This window comes from Hyperolius riggenbachi, chromosome 5, assembly GCF_040937935.1.
Source record: "Hyperolius riggenbachi isolate aHypRig1 chromosome 5, aHypRig1.pri, whole genome shotgun sequence".
Lineage (NCBI taxonomy): Eukaryota > Metazoa > Chordata > Amphibia > Anura > Hyperoliidae > Hyperolius > Hyperolius riggenbachi.
The window spans coordinates 445712579-445731302 of record NC_090650.1 but is presented as its reverse complement, the minus strand read 5'-3'; the positions used below and the strand labels follow the sequence as shown (position 1 = coordinate 445731302).

At 52.7% G+C, this 18724-nt stretch overlaps 1 protein-coding gene across 1 annotated transcript in view; it reads left to right on the top strand.

The window, feature by feature from the left end:
• PPP1R16A (protein phosphatase 1 regulatory subunit 16A) overlaps positions 1–18455 on the top strand; it is a 129703-nt gene extending 111248 nt beyond the window's left edge. Inside the window, exons 10-11 of the mRNA XM_068238163.1 lie at positions 5428–5590; positions 13973–18455. Coding sequence (XP_068094264.1) covers positions 5428–5590; positions 13973–14455 — 646 coding nt within the window. The 3' untranslated portion in view covers positions 14456–18455. The remainder of the gene's footprint in view (positions 1–5427; positions 5591–13972) is intronic.
• Positions 18456–18724: the final 269 nt, after the last annotated feature.

The following is an 18724-nucleotide window of genomic DNA, read 5'->3' as shown; positions in this document are numbered from 1 at the left end:
CTTGATCACCAGCCTCAAACATTCTGTCCCTCAGCCTCTGCCAGTGGATTCCTCCAGTGGAGCCACACAGACAAGATGGCAGCCAGCCGCTCGTAGTGAAACACAGCGGTTCTATCGAGGCCGGGGGTCTGAGTTTAGCCAGCCTGGGTTCTGTGATCTCCGGCAGGCAGTTCAGGTACTCGCTGGGCAGAGAGCAGTCCATGAGGTCCAATGCACAAAAGGAACCCCCAGAATTCTTTGGGGCGTGGGGGCTTTTTTCTATTCACACTCCTCACCCTGTACGGCTCAGACTATCCTGAATGCATTATACAGTGATTTTGCTATAATAACATAGTCACCTCATTGCAGGCACCCCCTAGCCATTTATGCTCTGCCTTTTGATACCTATGCAGACCTGAAGAAGCTGGAAAATATCTGCAAAACACGTTGCTCTCTGGAAAAAAAATGTAATGCCTTATCAACTCACTGCCTTCGAAAATGGGAGCACTGTCTCCTGAACTAGCCGGGCTGCATCTGAATAGCCAGACAATCCCTAACGAAGATAAATTAGTGAGTTCCCATATACTCATTGCAACGAGAATAGCTATAACTTGGCAATCCACAGATATTCCTTCGATCCCCTCCATACTTTCAAGTAGATTTTCCTCTTCACGCTGAAGAGTGTTTTACGGCCAGAGATGGTTATATGAACCTGTTCCTTCTGAAAGAACATGACTGGCCCAAACTCTTCCCACAAATGACCTTGTTCACTTAAAGGGACACTTAAGTCAACTAGAGAAAACTATTTTAACTTCTTCCAGCCCCCTGGAGTCCTCCTGTGCCCACAATGTCTTCCTGATTCCGTCCGGCCAGCAGCAGTGACCCCAGCTAAGCGTGCCGGTGGCTACTGCAGATGCGCGCACCCTGATTGCACTCCCACTGCTTTGCTTTCTGGCCGCGGGAGCGTGATGAGGAGGCGTGTGGCCGGCCAGTTTAGCGGGGTCGCCACTACTGGCCGGAGGGACTTGGACCCGCGTCGTGATCACAGGAGGGAACCAGGGGGCTGCAAGAAACCTAAGTACTGTATATTATGGCGTATAAGACTACTTTTTACTCTTTGAAAATCCTCTGAAAAGTCAGGGGTCGTCCTGTATGCCGGGTGTCAATGATGCCGGGTGATACGCGATGCGCGTACGCAACATGTTATTTACGTAATGCTGATACGTGTACGCGGCATGCTGATATTTACGCGATGCTGATACATGATGCGCATACGCGACATGCTGATGTTTAATTACCGGGTGCTGGAGATTTGTCGGTTACCCCATATGCTTGGGGGGGTGGGGAGCTCACCGCCCACTCTGCAAGGTCTGGGACGCCCGGGGTATGGAAGAGAGAGAATGGTCAGTTCTACCTGGCTCCAAGCAGATTGGTCAGCTCTCCCCGTTTATCAGAGCGCTATGGAAGAATAGATCGCGCTGTGCCCATAAAACACGCCTCTTTCACCCGTCTGGCCCGCCCTATCCTGTTACCGCCTCTCAGATCTCGCTGCTGAGGACTGTAGTGAAGCGGCGCAGGCACACGTGTGAGATCCTATCCTGTTAACGCCTCTCAGATCTCGCTGCTGAGGACTGTAATGAAGCGGCGCAGGCGCACATGTGTGAGATCCTATCCTGTTACCGCCTCTCAGATCTCGCTGCTGAAGACTGTAGTGAAGTGGTGCAGGCGCACATGTGTGAGATCCTATCCTGTTACCGCCTCTCAGATCTCGCTGCTGAGGACTGTAGTGAAGTGGCGCAGGTGCACATGTGTGAGATCCTATCCTGTTACCGCCTCTCAGATCTTACTGCTGAGGACTGTAGTGAAGCGGCGCAGGCGCACATGTGTGAGATCCTATCCTGTTACCACCTCTCAGATTTCGCTGCTGAGGACTGTAGTGAAGCGGCGCAGGCGCACATGTGCGAGATCCTATCCTATTACCACCTCTCAGATCTCGCTGCTGAGGACTGTAGTGAAGCAGCGCACATGTGAGAGGTCCTATCCTGTTACCGCCTCTCAGATCTCGCTGCTGAGGACTGTAGTGAAGCGGCGCAGGTGCACATTTGTGAGATCCTATCCTGTTACCGCCTCTCAGATCTCGCTGCTGAGGACTGTAGTGAAGCGGTGCAGGCGCACATGTGTGAGATCCTATCCTGTTACCGCCTCTCAGATCTCGCTGCTGAGGACTGTAGTGAAGCGGTGCAGGTGCACATGTGTGAGATCCTATCCTGTTACCTCCTCTCAGATCTCACTGCTGAGGACTGTAGTGAAGCGGTGCAGGCGCACATGTGTGAAATCCTATCCTGTTACCGCCTCTCAGATCTCGCTGCTGAGGACTGTAGTGAAGCGGTGCAGGCGCACATGTGTGAAATCCTATCCTGTTACCGACTCTTAGATCTCGCTGCTGAGGACTGTAGTGAAGCGGCGCAGGCGCACATGTGTGAGATCCTATCCTGTTAACGCCTCTCAGATCTCGCTGCTGAGGACTGTAGTGAAGCGGCGCAGGCGCACATGTGTGAGATCCTATCCTGTTACCGCTTCTCAGATCTCGCTGCTGAGGACTGTAGTGAAGCGGCGCAGGCGCACATGTGCGAGATCCTATCCTGTTACCGCCTCTCAGATCTCGCTGCTGAGGACTGTAGTGAAGCGGTGCAGGCGCACATGTGTGAGATCCTATCCTGTTACCTCCTCTCAGATCTCGCTGCTGAGGACTGTAGTGAAGCGGTGCAGGCGCACATGTGCGAGGTCCTATCCTGTTACCGCCTCTCAGATCTCGCTGCTGAGGACTGTAGTGAAGCGGCGCAGGTGCACATGTGTGAGATCCTATCCTGTTACCGCCTCTCAGATCTCGCTGCTGAGGACTGTAGTGAAGCGCTGCAGGCGCACATGTGCGAGATCCTATCCTGTTACCGCCTCTCAGATCTCGCTGCTGAGGACTGTAGTGAAGCGGCGCAGGCGCACGTGTGAGATCCTATCCTGTTACCGACTCTCAGATCTCGCTGCTGAGGACTGTAGTGAAGCGGCGCAGGCGCACATGTGTGAGATCCTATCCTGTTAACGCCTCTCAGATCTCGCTGCTGAGGACTGTAGTGAAGCGGTGCAGGTGCACATGTGTGAGATCCTATCCTGTTACCGCCTCTCAGATCTCGCTGCTGAGGACTGTAGTGAAGCGGTGCAGGCGCACATGTGTGAGATCCTATCCTGTTACCACCTCTCAGATCTCGCAGCTGAGGACTGTAGTGAAGCGGTGCAGGCACACGTGTGAGATCCTATCCTGTTACCGCCTCTCAGATCTGGCTGCTGAGGACTGTAGTGAAGCGGTGCAGTTGCACATGTGTGAGATCCTATCCTGTTACCGCCTCTCAGATCTCGCTGCTGAGGACTGTAGTGAAGCGGTGCAGGCACACATGTGTGAGATCCTGTCCTGTTACCGCCTCTCAGATCTGGCTGCTGAGGACTGTAGTGAGGCGGCGCAGGCGCACATGTGTGAGATCCTATCCTGTTACCGCCTCTCAGATCTCGCTGCTGAGGACTGTAGTGAAGCGGTGCAGGCGCACATGTGTGAGATCCTATCCTGTTACCGCCTCTCAGATCTCGCTGCTGAGGACTGTAGTGAAGTGGTGCAAGCGCACATGTGCGAGATCCTATCCTGTTACCGCCTCTCAGATCTCGCTGCTGAGGACTGTAGTGAAGCGGTGCAGGCGCACATGTGCGAGATCTGAGAGGCAGAGAAGGAGGTATATAGGATACAAGGGCGGGGCCAGACGGGTGAAAGAGGCGTGTTTTATGAGCACAGCGCAATCTATTCCATACCGCTCTGATAAACGGAGAGCTGACCAATCCGCTTGGAGCCAGGTAGAGCTGACCAATCCGCTTAGGAAAAGTTGACCAATCCAGTCGATTGCCTGTATACTGTTATATAGTGGGTACCACATACAGTACAGCACCAATATCTGTTCATGTATGATTTTTTTACATTTTTATTTGGTGTGCGTTGGAAGAGGGGTAGTCTTGTACGGTGAGTATATCCCAAACTCTATACTTTAACTGGAAAAGTTGGGGGGTCGTCTTGTACGCCGGAAAATACGGTATGTTAAAACTGTTTTCTTTGGTTGACTTAAGATTTCCTTTAAGTACCCCTTCACTGCAGGCCTCTTCTCCCCATTCGTGGTCTGAGTGTTTGGTGGATATGTGGTGGATAGTTGGATCAATGGTTTTCCACCCGTTACTGTGTCTTCACTCTCATCTTATTACCAATTTAGGTTAGCAGCATTCACCACTCACTAACATTTTGACTTCTGTATATCAGAACTGTCCTCCCCACATGATCACCTCTGTGTTATGTTGTCATAAGGGCCCTTTTCCACTAGCAATTGCAATCACACATCAAACGCCAGCGATTGCGATTTTTCATTAATTCTGTTATGCGATTGCGATTTTTTTTATTTGCCTTGCATTATCACTTCTAAAATCGCTCCAGAAAGCGATTGCGATTTGCAAAACGAATCACTAGAGTGGAAAATACTTCTCATGATTTCTATGATAAAGTAACAACGCTAGAGATTTAAAAATCACTAGCGATTTGCGGTTCAGCTGTGTAGTGCAAAAGGGCCCAGAAGGTTCGAGATACGTTGATTACTGCATTATGCTCTGATTTCCGTGCATGTCTCAATGTTCTAGACATACGGGACTGTACTGTACTCCTAGCAATGTGCCTACACTTACTGGTCTTTGGGCCATAGATTTGCCCGCACTGGTCATTTTCTCTTTTACATAATAAAATAAATACGTATTGAAACAAAACAAGAAAGAATGGTGGATTGAGGCTCGGTTCCCGCTTGTAGCGCGGTGTGTCAGCCCATGCGGACCGGTTCAGTGTCTGCTTCACTTTCTGGTTACATTCCCATCCGGGGACGGCTGCACCGGCACCATAGGTGGCTACGGGCAACATATCCGCTTCTCCGGAAAAACACGCGGGTTACTTGTTTGTTTTTTGTTTGTTTTCCACAAGTGGAAGCCGACCGCATTTTCCACTTCCTGCGTTTCCTGGACACGTGGAAAATATACCGACCGGGGCCCACGTGCAATTCACTTTTTCTCCTCCGTTTTCTCCTTGGTGATATTTTCATAACTTGGCAATAAAATGCGTTTGAAGCCACCGGCAAGCCAGAGAATACTCAATATAATTTTCATGGTATTTTTCCACCAACTTTTTGGTACTTTTTCAGTTGCAGGGTGCAGAAAATGTATTTTAAAGAAAAGATAAAAAATGTCTTAGGTGAAAAAGGTAAATAGCATCTGAGCCGGGGTGTGTTTTCTACACAAGTGGGAACCGAGCCTTGGTCATCTGTCCGTCCAGTGTTCCCAGTGGCTTCAGCCTTGTGTGACGCTGCCCTCTTGTGTCTGCAGGAAGGTGGTGCGCAGGGTGAGTGTCACGGAACGCACCAACCTGTACCGGCGGGAGCACCAGAAGGAGGCCATGGTGTGGCAGCACCGGGGGTCCCGCGAGAGCGAGATAGAGCTGCAGGATGACGATGAGGACAAAACTACCAATGCTGAGCTGCAGCAGACGGTGAGTGCGGCTGTCTGACTCCCCCTACAGCTTGCAGGAGGTATTACAGCACTGTGATCATAGTTACCATACAGTACTTGCTCTCACACACTGATGTGTGCCTTCTCTGAGGACAGTCAGTGACATGACTATGTACTCTGTAATGTGCTGCAGAAGATGTCAGTGCTATATAAATACATAATAATAATATGGTAGGACATTAGACTATGACTATGGTAGGATTAGAGGGTGAGCTCCTCTGAGGACAGTCAGTGACATGACTATGTACTCTGTAATGTGCTGCAGAAGATGTCAGTGCTATATAAATACATAATAATAATATGGTAGGACATTAGACTATGACTATGGTAGGATTAGATTGTGATCTCCTCTGAGGACAGTCAGTGACATGACTATGTACTCTGTAATGTGCTGCAGAAGATGTCAGTGCTATATAAATACATAATACATAATAATAATATGGTAGGACATTACACTATGACTATGGTAGGATTAGAGTGTGAGCTCCTCTGAGGACAGTCAGTGACATGACTATGTACTCTGTAAAGTGCTGCAGAAGATGTCAGTGCTATATAAATACATAATAATAATATGGTAGGACATTACACTATGACTATGGTAGGATTAGAGTGTGAGCTCCTCTGAGGACAGTCAGTGACATGACTATGTACTCTGTAAAGTGCTGCAGAAGATGAAATGATGTCAGTGCTGTATAAATACATAATAATTTGAGTTCTGTTAAGTGTTCCGGTGAATAGATGCATCTAATACATTTGTTATAAATTATTTGAAGAAAATTCCAACAAAATCCTTTCAATGTTAAGATTTTTTTTTATAGTCCAATGCCCCTGCTACAATGAAATGTCAATTAACTGATGATCATTACGGTGTGTGTGGATTTCCCCATCTAGGCCTTTCTCCATAGTCAGGCTTCTATGCATAGCTGTACCAGCTCACTGAGCACACATGAAGAGAAGTCAAATAGTGTTTTACAAATGTAATGTTTTTCTTTTAGGCTTTCAATAAAGCTGTTTGATAGCAAATAGTGTTTAATGATATACTGATATCTGTATTCTGCCCAACGCTGTGGCTTTTATCTGTGTGCCTGCAGTGACCTCTGGTGGCCGAATATGAGAACTACACACACCACTCATTCATAGCTTGTACTGTATATAGTACAGATTATTGTATATACTGACAGCACCATGACGTTTTCAGGGTTAGGGGGTATTCTGCGTTATAAGCAGTTGGATGGGTGATTTAGCGCCAGTCACAGAGCTGATCCAGATTCCCCAGTCAGGAAACACGAGGAAGGCTCCCGCTCAGAGCTCTGTGTGCTACCAGAGAATGAGCCCTCCATCATTGCCAACCCCTCCCTCTGCATACTATGACTGTACAGCTTATTGAGAAATGCTCAGTCCAGGGCCTCTTGTGTTCGTATACATAGTGTCATCAGCTACCTTATTAGTATACATGTCCCATAATATATACACTTATTATACATAATCGTATATAATATATACACTCATACACAATCATCACACGTAACATATACACCTGTAAGACGTTTTAATATGCACAGCAGTCCGGTAGAGGTTAAACAGTAATAGGTGAGGTCCCCCTTATGGTAGGAGTAGTGAGGCAGCTATTAGTTTTCAGCACCTGCTGTAGCTGTATTGAGCACATCGTGTAAGACGCTTAGCAGCCACTATGAGTCAGCTGCAGCTTGGTCTAAGAGTGCTGCTATTTATTTTCTCTTTGTATGTAATTACTTCTTCCAAGGGTGACTCCACTGGCTGCATGCTTGTTCCAGGTGTGACTCTGCTGGCTGCATGCTTGTTCCAGGTTTGACTCTGCTGGCTCCATGCTAGCTCCAGGTGTGACTGCGCTGGCTGCATGCTTGTTCCAGGTGTGACTGCGCTGGCTGCATGCTTGTTCCAGGTGTGACTGCTGGCAGCATGCTTGTTCCAGGTGTGACTCCGCTGGCTGCATGCTTGTTCCAGGTGTGACTCCGCTGGCTGCATGCTTGTTCCAGGCGTGACTCCGCTGGCTGCATGCTTGTTCCAGGCGTGACTCCGCTGGCTGCATGCTTGTTCCAGGCGTGACTCCGCTGGCTGCATGCTTGTTCCAGGTGTGACTGCTGGCTGCATGCTTGTTCCAGGTGTGACTCCGCTGGCTGCATGCTTGTTCCAGGTGTGACTGTGCTTGTTCCAGGTGTGACTGGCTGCATGCTTGTTCCAGGTGTGACTGGCTGCATGCTTGTTCCAGGTGGGACTGGCTGCATGCTTGTTCCAGGTGGGACTGGCTGCATGCTTGTTCCAGGTGGGACTGGCTGCATGCTTGTTCCAGGTGTGACTCCGCTGGCTGCATGCTTGTTCCAGGCGTGACTGGCTGCATGCTTGTTCCAGGCGTGACTGGCTGCATGCTTGTTCCAGGCGTGACTGGCTGCATGCTTGTTCCAGGCGTGACTGGCTGCATGCTTGTTCCAGGCGTGACTGGCTGCATGCTTGTTCCAGGCGTGACTGGCTGCATGCTTGTTCCAGGCGTGACTGGCTGCATGCTTGTTCCAGGTGTGACTGGCTGCATGCTTGTTCCAGGTGTGACTGGCTGCATGCTTGTTCCAGGCGTGACTCTGCTGGCTGCATGCTTGTTCCAGGCGTGACTCTGCTGGCTGCATGCTTGTTCCAGGCGTGACTCTGCTGGCTGCATGCTTGTTCCAGGTGTCACTATGCTGGCTGCATACTTGTTCCAGGCGTGACTCTGCTGGCTGCATGCTTGTTCCAGGCGTGACTCTGCTGGCTGCATGCTTGTTCCAGGCGTGACTGCTGGCTGCATGCTTGTTCCAGGTATGACTCTGCTGGCTGCATGCTTGTTCCAGGCGTGACTGCTGGCTGCATGCTTGTTCCAGGCGTGACTCTGCTGGCTGCATGCTTGTTCCAGGCGTGACTCTGCTGGCTGCATGCTTGTTCCAGGTGTGACTCCGCTGGCTGCATGCTTGTTCCAGGCGTGACTGGCTGCATGCTTGTTCCAGGCGTGACTGGCTGCATGCTTGTTCCAGGCGTGACTGGCTGCATGCTTGTTCCAGGCGTGACTGGCTGCATGCTTGTTCCAGGCGTGACTGGCTGCATGCTTGTTCCAGGCGTGACTGGCTGCATGCTTGTTCCAGGCGTGACTCTGCTGGCTGCATGCTTGTTCCAGGCGTGACTCTGCTGGCTGCATGCTTGTTCCAGGTGTCACTATGCTGGCTGCATACTTGTTCCAGGCGTGACTCTGCTGGCTGCATGCTTGTTCCAGGCGTGACTTTGCTGGCTGCATGCTTGTTCCAGGCGTGACTGCTGGCTGCATGCTTGTTCCAGGTATGACTCTGCTGGCTGCATGCTTGTTCCAGGCGTGACTCTGCTGGCTGCATGCTTGTTCCAGGCGTGACTCTGCTGGCTGCATGCTTGTTCCAGGCGTGACTCTGCTGGCTGCATGCTTGTTCCAGGCGTGACTCTGCTGGCTGCATGCTTGTTCCAGGCGTGACTCCGCTGGCTGCATGCTTGTTCCAGGTGTGACTCTATAGGCTGTGGGCTTGTTCCAGGTGTGACTCTGCTGGCTGCATGCTTGTTCCAGGTGTGACTCCGCTGGCTGCATGCTTGTTCCTGGTGTGACTCCACTAGCTGCATGCTTGTTCCAGGTATGACTCCGCTGGCTGCATGCTTGTTCCAGGTATGACTGCTGGCTGCATGCTTGTTCCAGGTGTGACTGCTGCCTGCATGCTTGTTCCAGGCGTGACTCCGCTGGCTGCATGCTTGTTCCAGGCGTGACTCCGCTGGCTGCATGCTTGTTCCAGGCGTGACTCAGCTGGCTGCATGCTTGTTCCAGGCGTGACTCCGCTGGCTGCATGCTTGTTCCAGGCGTGACTCCGCTGGCTGCATGCTTGTTCCAGGCGTGACTCCGCTGGCTGCATGCTTGTTCCAGGCGTGACTCCGCTGGCTGCATGCTTGTTCCAGGCGTGACTCCGCTGGCTGCATGCTTGTTCCAGGCGTGATTCCGCTGGCTGCATGCTTGTTCCAGGCGTGACTCTGCTGGCTGCATGCTTGTTCCAGGTTTGACTCTGCTGGCTGCATGCTTGTTCCAGGTTTGACTCTGCTGGCTGCATGCTTGTTCCAGGTGTGACTGCGCAGGCTGCATGCTTGTTCCAGGTGTGACTGCGCTGGTTGCATGCTTGTTCCAGGTGTGACTGCGCTGGCTGCATGCTTGTTCCAGGTGTGACTCTACTGGCTGCATGCTTGTTCCAGGTGTATCTCCGCTGGCTGCATGCTTGTTCCAGGCGTGACTCCGCTGGCTGCATGCTTGTTCCAGGCGTGACTCCGCTGGCTGCATGCTTGTTCCAGGCGTGACTCCGCTGGCTGCATGCTTGTTCCAGGTGTGACTGCTGGCTGCATGCTTGTTCCAGGTGTGACTCTGCTGGCTGCATGCTTGTTTCAGGTTTGACTCTGCTGGCTCCATGCTAGCTCCAGGTGTGACTGCGCTGGCTGCATGCTTGTTCCAGGTGTGACTGCGCTGGCTGCATGCTTGTTCCAGGTGTGACTGCTGGCTGCATGCTTGTTCCAGGTGTGACTCCGCTGGCTGCATGCTTGTTCCAGGTGTGACTTCGCTGGCTGCATGCTTGTTCCAGGCGTGACTCCGCTGGCTGCATGCTTGTTCCAGGCGTGACTCCGCTGGCTGCATGCTTGTTCCAGGCGTGACTCCGCTGGCTGCATGCTTGTTCCAGGTGTGACTGCTGGCTGCATGCTTGTTCCAGGTGTGACTCCGCTGGCTGCATGCTTGTTCCAGGTGTGACTCCGCTGGCTGCATGCTTGTTCCAGGTGTGACTGTGCTTGTTCCAGGTGTGACTGGCTGCATGCTTGTTCCAGGTGTGACTGGCTGCATGCTTGTTCCAGGTGTGACTGGCTGCATGCTTGTTCCAGGTGTGACTGGCTGCATGCTTGTTCCAGGTGTGACTGGCTGCATGCTTGTTCCAGGTGGGACTGGCTGCATGCTTGTTCCAGGTGGGACTGGCTGCATGCTTGTTCCAGGTGGGACTGGCTGCATGCTTGTTCCAGGCGTGACTCTGCTGGCTGCATGCTTGTTCCAGGCGTGACTCTGCTGGCTGCATGCTTGTTCCAGGCGTGACTGCTGGCTGCATGCTTGTTCCAGGTATGACTCTGCTGGCTGCATGCTTGTTCCAGGCGTGACTCTGTTGGCTGCATGCTTGTTCCAGGCGTGACTCTGCTGGCTGCATGCTTGTTCCAGGCGTGACTCTGCTGGCTGCATGCTTGTTCCAGGCGTGACTCCGCTGGCTGCATGCTTGTTCCAGGTGTGAATCTATAGGCTGTGGGCTTGTTTCAGGTGTGACTCTGCTGGCTGCATGCTTGTTCCAGGTGTGACTCCGCTGGCTGCATGCTTGTTCCTGGTGTGACTCCACTAGCTGCATGCTTGTTCCAGGTATGACTCCGCTGGCTGCATGCTTGTTCCAGGTGTGACTGCTGGCTGCATGCTTGTTCCAGGTGTGACTGCTGGCTGCATGCTTGTTCCAGGCGTGACTCCGCTGGCTGCATGCTTGTTCCAGGCGTGACTCCGCTGGCTGCATGCTTGTTCCAGGCGTGACTCCGCTGGCTGCATGCTTGTTCCAGGCGTGACTCCGCTGGCTGTATGCTTGTTCCAGGCGTGACTCCGCTGGCTGCATGCTTGTTCCAGGTGTGACTGCTGGCTGCATGCTTGTTCCAGGTGTGACTGCTGGCTGCATGCTTGTTCCAGGTGTGACTCCGCTGGCTGCATGCTTGTTCCAGGTGTGACTGCTTGTTCCAGGTGTGACTGGCTGCATGCTTGTTCCAGGTGTGACTGGCTGCATGCTTGTTCCAGGTGTGACTGGCTGCATGCTTGTTCCAGGTGTGACTGGCTGCATGCTTGTTCCAGGTGTGACTGGCTGCATGCTTGTTCCAGGTGTGACTGGCTGCATGCTTGTTCCAGGTGTGACTGGCTGCATGCTTGTTCCAGGTGTGACTCTGCTGGCTGCATGTTTGTTCCAGGTGTCACCCTGCTGGCTGCATGCTTGTTCCGGGTGTGACTCTGCTGGCTGCATGCTTGTTCCGGGTGTGACTGGCTGCATGCTTGTTCCAGGTGGGACTGGCTGCATGCTTGTTCCAGGTGGGACTGGCTGCATGCTTGTTCCAGGTGGGACTGGCTGCATGCTTGTTCCAGGTGGGACTGGCTGCATGCTTGTTCCAGGTGTGACTGGCTGCATGCTTGTTCCAGGTGTGACTGGCTGCATGCTTGTTCCAGGTGTGACTGGCTGCATGCTTGTTCCAGGTGTGACTGGCTGCATGCTTGTTCCAGGTGTGACTCTGCTGGCTGCATGTTTGTTCCAGGTGTCACCCTGCTGGCTGCATGCTTGTTCCGGGTGTGACTCTGCTGGCTGCATGCTTTTTCCGGGTGTGACTGCGCTGGCTGCATGCTTGTTCCAGGTGTGACTCGGCTGGCTGCATGCTTGTTCCAGGTGTGACTCGGCTGGCTGCATGCTTGTTCCATGGGTGACTCGGCTGGCTGCATGCTTGTTCCAGGTGTGACTGCTGGCTGCATGCTTGTTCCAGGCGTGACTCCGCTGGCTGCATGCTTGTTCCAGGTGTGACTGCTGGCTGCATGCTTGTTCCAGGTGTGACTGCTGGCTGCATGCTTGTTCCAGGTGTGACTCCGCTGGCTGCATGCTTGTTCCAGGTGTGACTGGCTGCATGCTTGTTCCAGGTGTGACTGGCTGCATGCTTGTTCCAGGTGTGACTGGCTGCATGCTTGTTCCAGGTGGGACTGGCTGCATGCTTGTTCCAGGTGGGACTGGCTGCATGCTTGTTCCAGGTGGGACTGGCTGCATGCTTGTTCCAGGTGGGACTGGCTGCATGCTTGTTCCAGGTGGGACTGGCTGCATGCTTGTTCCAGGTGGGACTGGCTGCATGCTTGTTCCAGGTGGGACTGGCTGCATGCTTGTTCCAGGTGGGACTGGCTGCATGCTTGTTCCAGGTGGGACTGGCTGCATGCTTGTTCCAGGTGGGACTGGCTGCATGCTTGTTCCAGGTGGGACTGGCTGCATGCTTGTTCCAGGTGGGACTGGCTGCATGCTTGTTCCAGGTGGGACTCTGCTGGCTGCATGCTTGTTCCGGGTGGGACTCTGCTGGCTGCATGCTTGTTCCGGGTGTGACTGCGCTGGCTGCATGCTTGTTCCGGGTGTGACTGCGCTGGCTGCATGCTTGTTCCAGGTGTGACTCGGCTGGCTGCATGCTTGTTCCATGGGTGACTCTGCTGGCTGCGTGCTTGTTCCATGGGTGACTCTGCTGGCTGCATGCTTGTTCCAGGTGTGACTGCTGGCTGCATGCTTGTTCCATGGGTGACTCGGCTGGCTGCATGCTTGTTCCAGGTGTGACTGCTGGCTGCATGCTTGTTCCAGGCGTGACTCCGCTGGCTGCATGCTTGTTCCAGGTGTGACTGCTGGCTGCATGCTTGTTCCAGGTGTGACTGCTGGCTGCATGCTTGTTCCAGGTGTGACTCCGCTGGCTGCATGCTTGTTCCAGGTGTGACTGGCTGCATGCTTGTTCCAGGTGTGACTGGCTGCATGCTTGTTCCAGGTGTGACTGGCTGCATGCTTGTTCCAGGTGGGACTGGCTGCATGCTTGTTCCAGGTGGGACTGGCTGCATGCTTGTTCCAGGTGGGACTGGCTGCATGCTTGTTCCAGGTGGGACTGGCTGCATGCTTGTTCCAGGTGGGACTGGCTGCATGCTTGTTCCAGGTGGGACTGGCTGCATGCTTGTTCCAGGTGGGACTGGCTGCATGCTTGTTCCAGGTGGGACTGGCTGCATGCTTGTTCCAGGTGGGACTGGCTGCATGCTTGTTCCAGGTGGGACTGGCTGCATGCTTGTTCCAGGTGGGACTGGCTGCATGCTTGTTCCAGGTGGGACTGGCTGCATGCTTGTTCCAGGTGGGACTCTGCTGGCTGCATGCTTGTTCCGGGTGGGACTCTGCTGGCTGCATGCTTGTTCCGGGTGTGACTGCGCTGGCTGCATGCTTGTTCCGGGTGTGACTGCGCTGGCTGCATGCTTGTTCCAGGTGTGACTCGGCTGGCTGCATGCTTGTTCCATGGGTGACTCTGCTGGCTGCGTGCTTGTTCCATGGGTGACTCTGCTGGCTGCATGCTTGTTCCAGGTGTGACTGCTGGCTGCATGCTTGTTTCTAACTGTTATTTTCAGCTAGGGGCAGTGGGAATATTTTAGCTTTAGCACGGACTTTTAGCTAAGTATCACTACTGCGGCACACTGTATATTTAATAATTCTACTTGTCATCCTCTGATAATAATCCCTTATTTGTCTCCCAGCCAGCACAGCCAGAGGCAGAGTCTGAGAAGCTGGAGGCGGAGGCACAGATGGAGGGGGGAGGAGCCGTACAAAACAGTGCCGTACCGGAGATCCAGGGAAACTCTGTTCTGGTGTCACAGGGGAATGGCAGCCTCCGATCAGCCCCCAAACACACCTTCTCCAAACGCTTGGACCGCAGCGTGTCTTACCAGCTGGCCACACAGGCGGAGCAATGCCCGGACCTGACGCATGAACGTTCCCACCACACCCTCGCGGAGCTGAAACGTCAGCGGGCGGCGGCTAAGCTACAGCGACATGCTCCGGCCCCACCACTGCCGCCCAGCACAGAGCTCCCCGAACAAGCACAGGACTCTGCGGAGCCAGCCTCTCCCAACTCTATCTATTACACTACCGCCAGCGGCGAACCACCGTTACTAAAACTCATAGCACCAGCAGAGGAAACCGCCCCTGCTGGCAAGAGACCCTGTTGTGGAGTCATGTGAGGGTCAGAGCTTCCACCCTCCAGCTGTCCTCAAAGGAATCGTCACTTCAGGAGCTTTTTTATGGACGTATTGTGGGGGGCGTTACCAGCAGAGAACATGTTTTTATACTGTGCTCCCACAGGGGCGGTTGGCAGGCACCAGAAACATTGCCTTTTTATGAGACATTTTTTAATGGAAGGTCTTGTGTATAATTTAATGTCCGCTTGTGCAAACTCAGTATTTCAGGGAAGGTATCCCCGCCCATGAGGAGTTCCACTAGCAGAGGAATCCCCTCCCCTGAGGAGCTCCACTAGCTGAGGAATCCCCTCCCCTGAGGAGCTCCATCAGCTGAGGTGGGGAATTCCCGCCCCTGAGGAGCTCCATCAGCTGAGGTGAGGAATCCCCGCCCCTGAGGAGCTCTATCAGCTGAGGATTCCCCGCCCCTGAGGAGCTCTAACAGCTGAGGTGGAGAGGTCATACACCAGCATCACGCACAGACTGAGCTGTCCTGTGTGCTCGATTTGTGTCTTATAGTGTATTACACATGTCCAGAGCTCATCTCGTGGCTTACATAGGCAGCTGATGATCTGTGTATACGGATACATAGCACCTCACGTATTACAGAATATCGATACTACAGCCAATCAGACGTGTCACATTCTGGAATCCACCTATGAAATTATTGCTTTGATCTGATTTACTTCTTCTTAAACAATACCAGTTTGGCTGCAGTAGTGTCTGAACAACACCAGAAACAAGCATGCAGCTAATTCAGTCACACTTCAGTCAGAGCACCTGATCTGCTGCATGCTTTTTCAGGGGCTGTGGCTAAATGTGTTTGAGGCAGAGGATCAACACGACAACCAGGCAATCTGCATTGTTTAAAAAGAAATATTTCAGCCTCCATATCCCTCTCAGATTCGACGTGCTTTAAGGCTAGGTTCACACGCAGCGGATGGGAAAAGTCGCATTGTGTGTTACCGCCCCCCCCCCATGTGACGCAGGCCGTGAACGATGCAGTTAATGTGAAGTATGCTTCAGTGCAGCTGTAAAAGCACAGGTTGCCCCGCACCGCTGCATCGTGTTACACCGACACATTCCACCGCACTGCTACCGCGCCAGTGTGAACCATGACAGTGTAATTACATCACTTCTACTGTGCAGTTATATTGTCCAGCGCACTACTTGTCACTGAGAACTTAGCCTAAAACTGCCCATTAACTATCCAGTTTCCTGACCGATTTATCAGAGATGACAGTTTGGCCCAACAACAAGGTGGAGAATAATAACGAATTCAATCAAATCAGAATGAAAGAATAATGAAAAAATGTGAATTGATAGATTGGCAACATGAATGGTCCCCAATTCAATCAGTCATACGGTCGATCGTTTTGGAGATTGAACAGTTAATGGACATCTGAAGCCTTGCACATAAGTGGGCGTATTGGCCCCCTGCCCCTCCCTCTTATCGGGGTAGGGCGTGTCGCTAGCCTGCGCTGTCGCCCCCGTGATTGGGTGCCGATACTTGCCCCGCCCCTCCTTCGTGTATATGAGGCTGCAGTGTCTGGAGGGCATTGTAGTGTACATCGATATTCCGTACCAAGAGGGTGATGAGGACTTATAGCGCTCTGTATATTATACATGGCGGTCACCAGCATTCACTGTCCCACTCTCTGCGCTGACAATCAGAATCAGGAATTATTCTTACAGCTGACCCCAACGCCACGATCTGCTCCTAACAGCACAACTCCCGTCCCTGCTACCGACAGGACCCTGGAATCCAAAATGCCCCAATATATTGGTGTGCGCCCCCTGCTGGCCCAATGTGCCCTAATACATCAGTGTGCGCCCCCTGCTGGCCCAATGTGCCCTAATACATCGGTGTGCGCCCCCTGCTGGCCCAATGTGCCCTTATACATCGGTGTGCGCCCCCTGCTGGCCCAATGTGCCCTAATACATTGGTGTGCGCCCCCTGCTGGCCCAATGTGCCCTAATACATCGGTGTGCGCCCCCTGCTGGCCCAATGTGCCCTAATACATCGGTGTGCGCCCCCTGCTGGCCCAATGTGCCCTTATACATCGGTGTGCGCCCCCTGCTGGCCCAATGTGCCCTAATACATCGGTGTGCGCCCCCTGCTGGCCCAATGTGCCCTAATACATCGGTGTGCGCCCCCTGCTGGCCCAATGTGCCCTAATACATCGGTGTGCGCCCCCTGCTGGCCCAATGTGCCCTAATACATCGGTGTGCGCCCCCTGCTGGCCCAATGTGCCCTAATACATCGGTGTGCGCCCCCTGCTGGCCCAATGTGCCCTAATACATCGGTGTGCGCCCCCTGCTGGCCCAATGTGCCCTAATACATCAGTGTGCGCCCCCTGCTGGCCCTATGTGCCCTAATACATCGGTGTGCGCCCCCTGCTGGCCCAATGTGCCCTAATACATTAGTGTGCGCCCCCTGCTGGCCCAATGTGCCCTAATACATCAGTGTGCGCCCCCTGCTGGCCCTATGTGCCCTAATACATCGGTGTGCGCCCCCTGCTGGCCCAATGTGCCCTAATACATCAGTGTGCGCTCCCTGCTGGCCCAATGTGCCCTAATACATCAGTGTGCACCCCCTCTGGCCCGACGTACCCCAATACATCAGTGTGCACCCCCTGCTGGCCCAATGTGCCCTAATACATCAGTGTGCGCCCCCTGCTGGCCCAATGTGCCCTAATACATCAGTGTGCGCCCCCTGCTGGCCCAATGTGCCCTAATACATCAGTGTGCGCCCCTGCGGGCCCAATATATCCTAATACATCAGTGTGCGCCCCCTGCTGGCCCTATGTGCCCTAATACATCAGTGTGTGCCCCCTGCTGGCCCAATCTGCCCTAATACATCAGTGTGCACCCCCTCTGGCCCGACGTACCCCAGTACATCAGTGTGCGCTTCCTGCTGGCCCAATGTGGCCTAATACATCAGTGTGCGCCCCCTGCTGGCCCTATGTGTCCCAGTACATCAGTGTGCGCCCCCTGCTGGCCCTATGTGTCCCAGTACATCAGTGTGCTCCCCCTGCTGGCCCTATGTGTCCCAGTACATCAGTGTGCGCCCCCTCTGGCCCGACATACCCCAGTACATCAGTCACAGGTGAGTCGCTGCGCTCTGTGCTGCGAGTCACTACAGCAGTCCCTGTCATGTCTGGAATAAACCAATGTGCAGTATTGTGAAGATGTATAAAGGTGGACAGACACACGGCTATTTGGTGTGCTTCATAGCCAGGGAGAGAGTCGCCAGTGAGGCCACATTTTTTTCTGAATTATAGTTAACCTGGTTAGGCACCACAGTATGTCTTTAAAGCATGGTACACACTTTCAGTTGTGATTGGCTGATTTTACAACCTCCATGTAGTATGGGAGTCAACAGATTTTGAATACTATGAACCGGTTGTGTAAGTAAACTCATGAAGTTTTTAAAATCTGTCAGTGATTGGCCAATCAAAATTGAAGGCATGAACCAGGTGTAAAACTGAGTGAAAATATCCTATCCAGAAGTCACACCCCCCCAGAGATTTCCTGCACTGGCCACACCTCTGAGCTACCTGTGCAGAGGACACAGCCAAAAGATTCCCAATGCTGGCCCCACCTATGAGGAGCCTGTACAGTGGGCACACCCCAGAGATTCCCAAAACTGGCCCCACCTCTGAAGAGCCTGTACAGAGGACACACCCCGGAGATTCCTTGGGCTGGTCACATGACACACGTCCGAGCTTCCCTGTATTGGTCACACCCTTGAAGTTCTTGTGCACATGACATACTCCCTCCCAGCATTGGTTACACCTTTGAGGTGCTTTCGCTTCGGCCACACTTCAGCCTCACGTATTCCTAACTGGTGATCTCCAGGGTGACATCCTCGATGCACTTACACTCCACATTATACTGATCTTCTGTAGTCACCGATTTCTCTCTCTTAATCCTAATCTGAGTAGATGTGAATTGTTCAAACTTTTCCTGCTATTATATATAAAGTTCTATTTTATTAATTTCACCCCGAGTGTCATGTATTCTGTGTCTTACTGAGCAATTGTTACATCCAACATTCACATTTCAGCATTGATTTTATCCGCTTCAGGGTGAGGGGGTGGAGGAGGGGGGCTTAATTGGTGACTCCTCCCCCCTCATGAGATTCTGTGATCACTCTCTGGACAAGGTCAAACGGTTGGGCAGAAGTCTCCATATGGTGAATAGTAATGATACAATTTTTAGTGAATTATTTTATCTTTGATTAGATTGCTCAGATCATATTGCATGAAAACA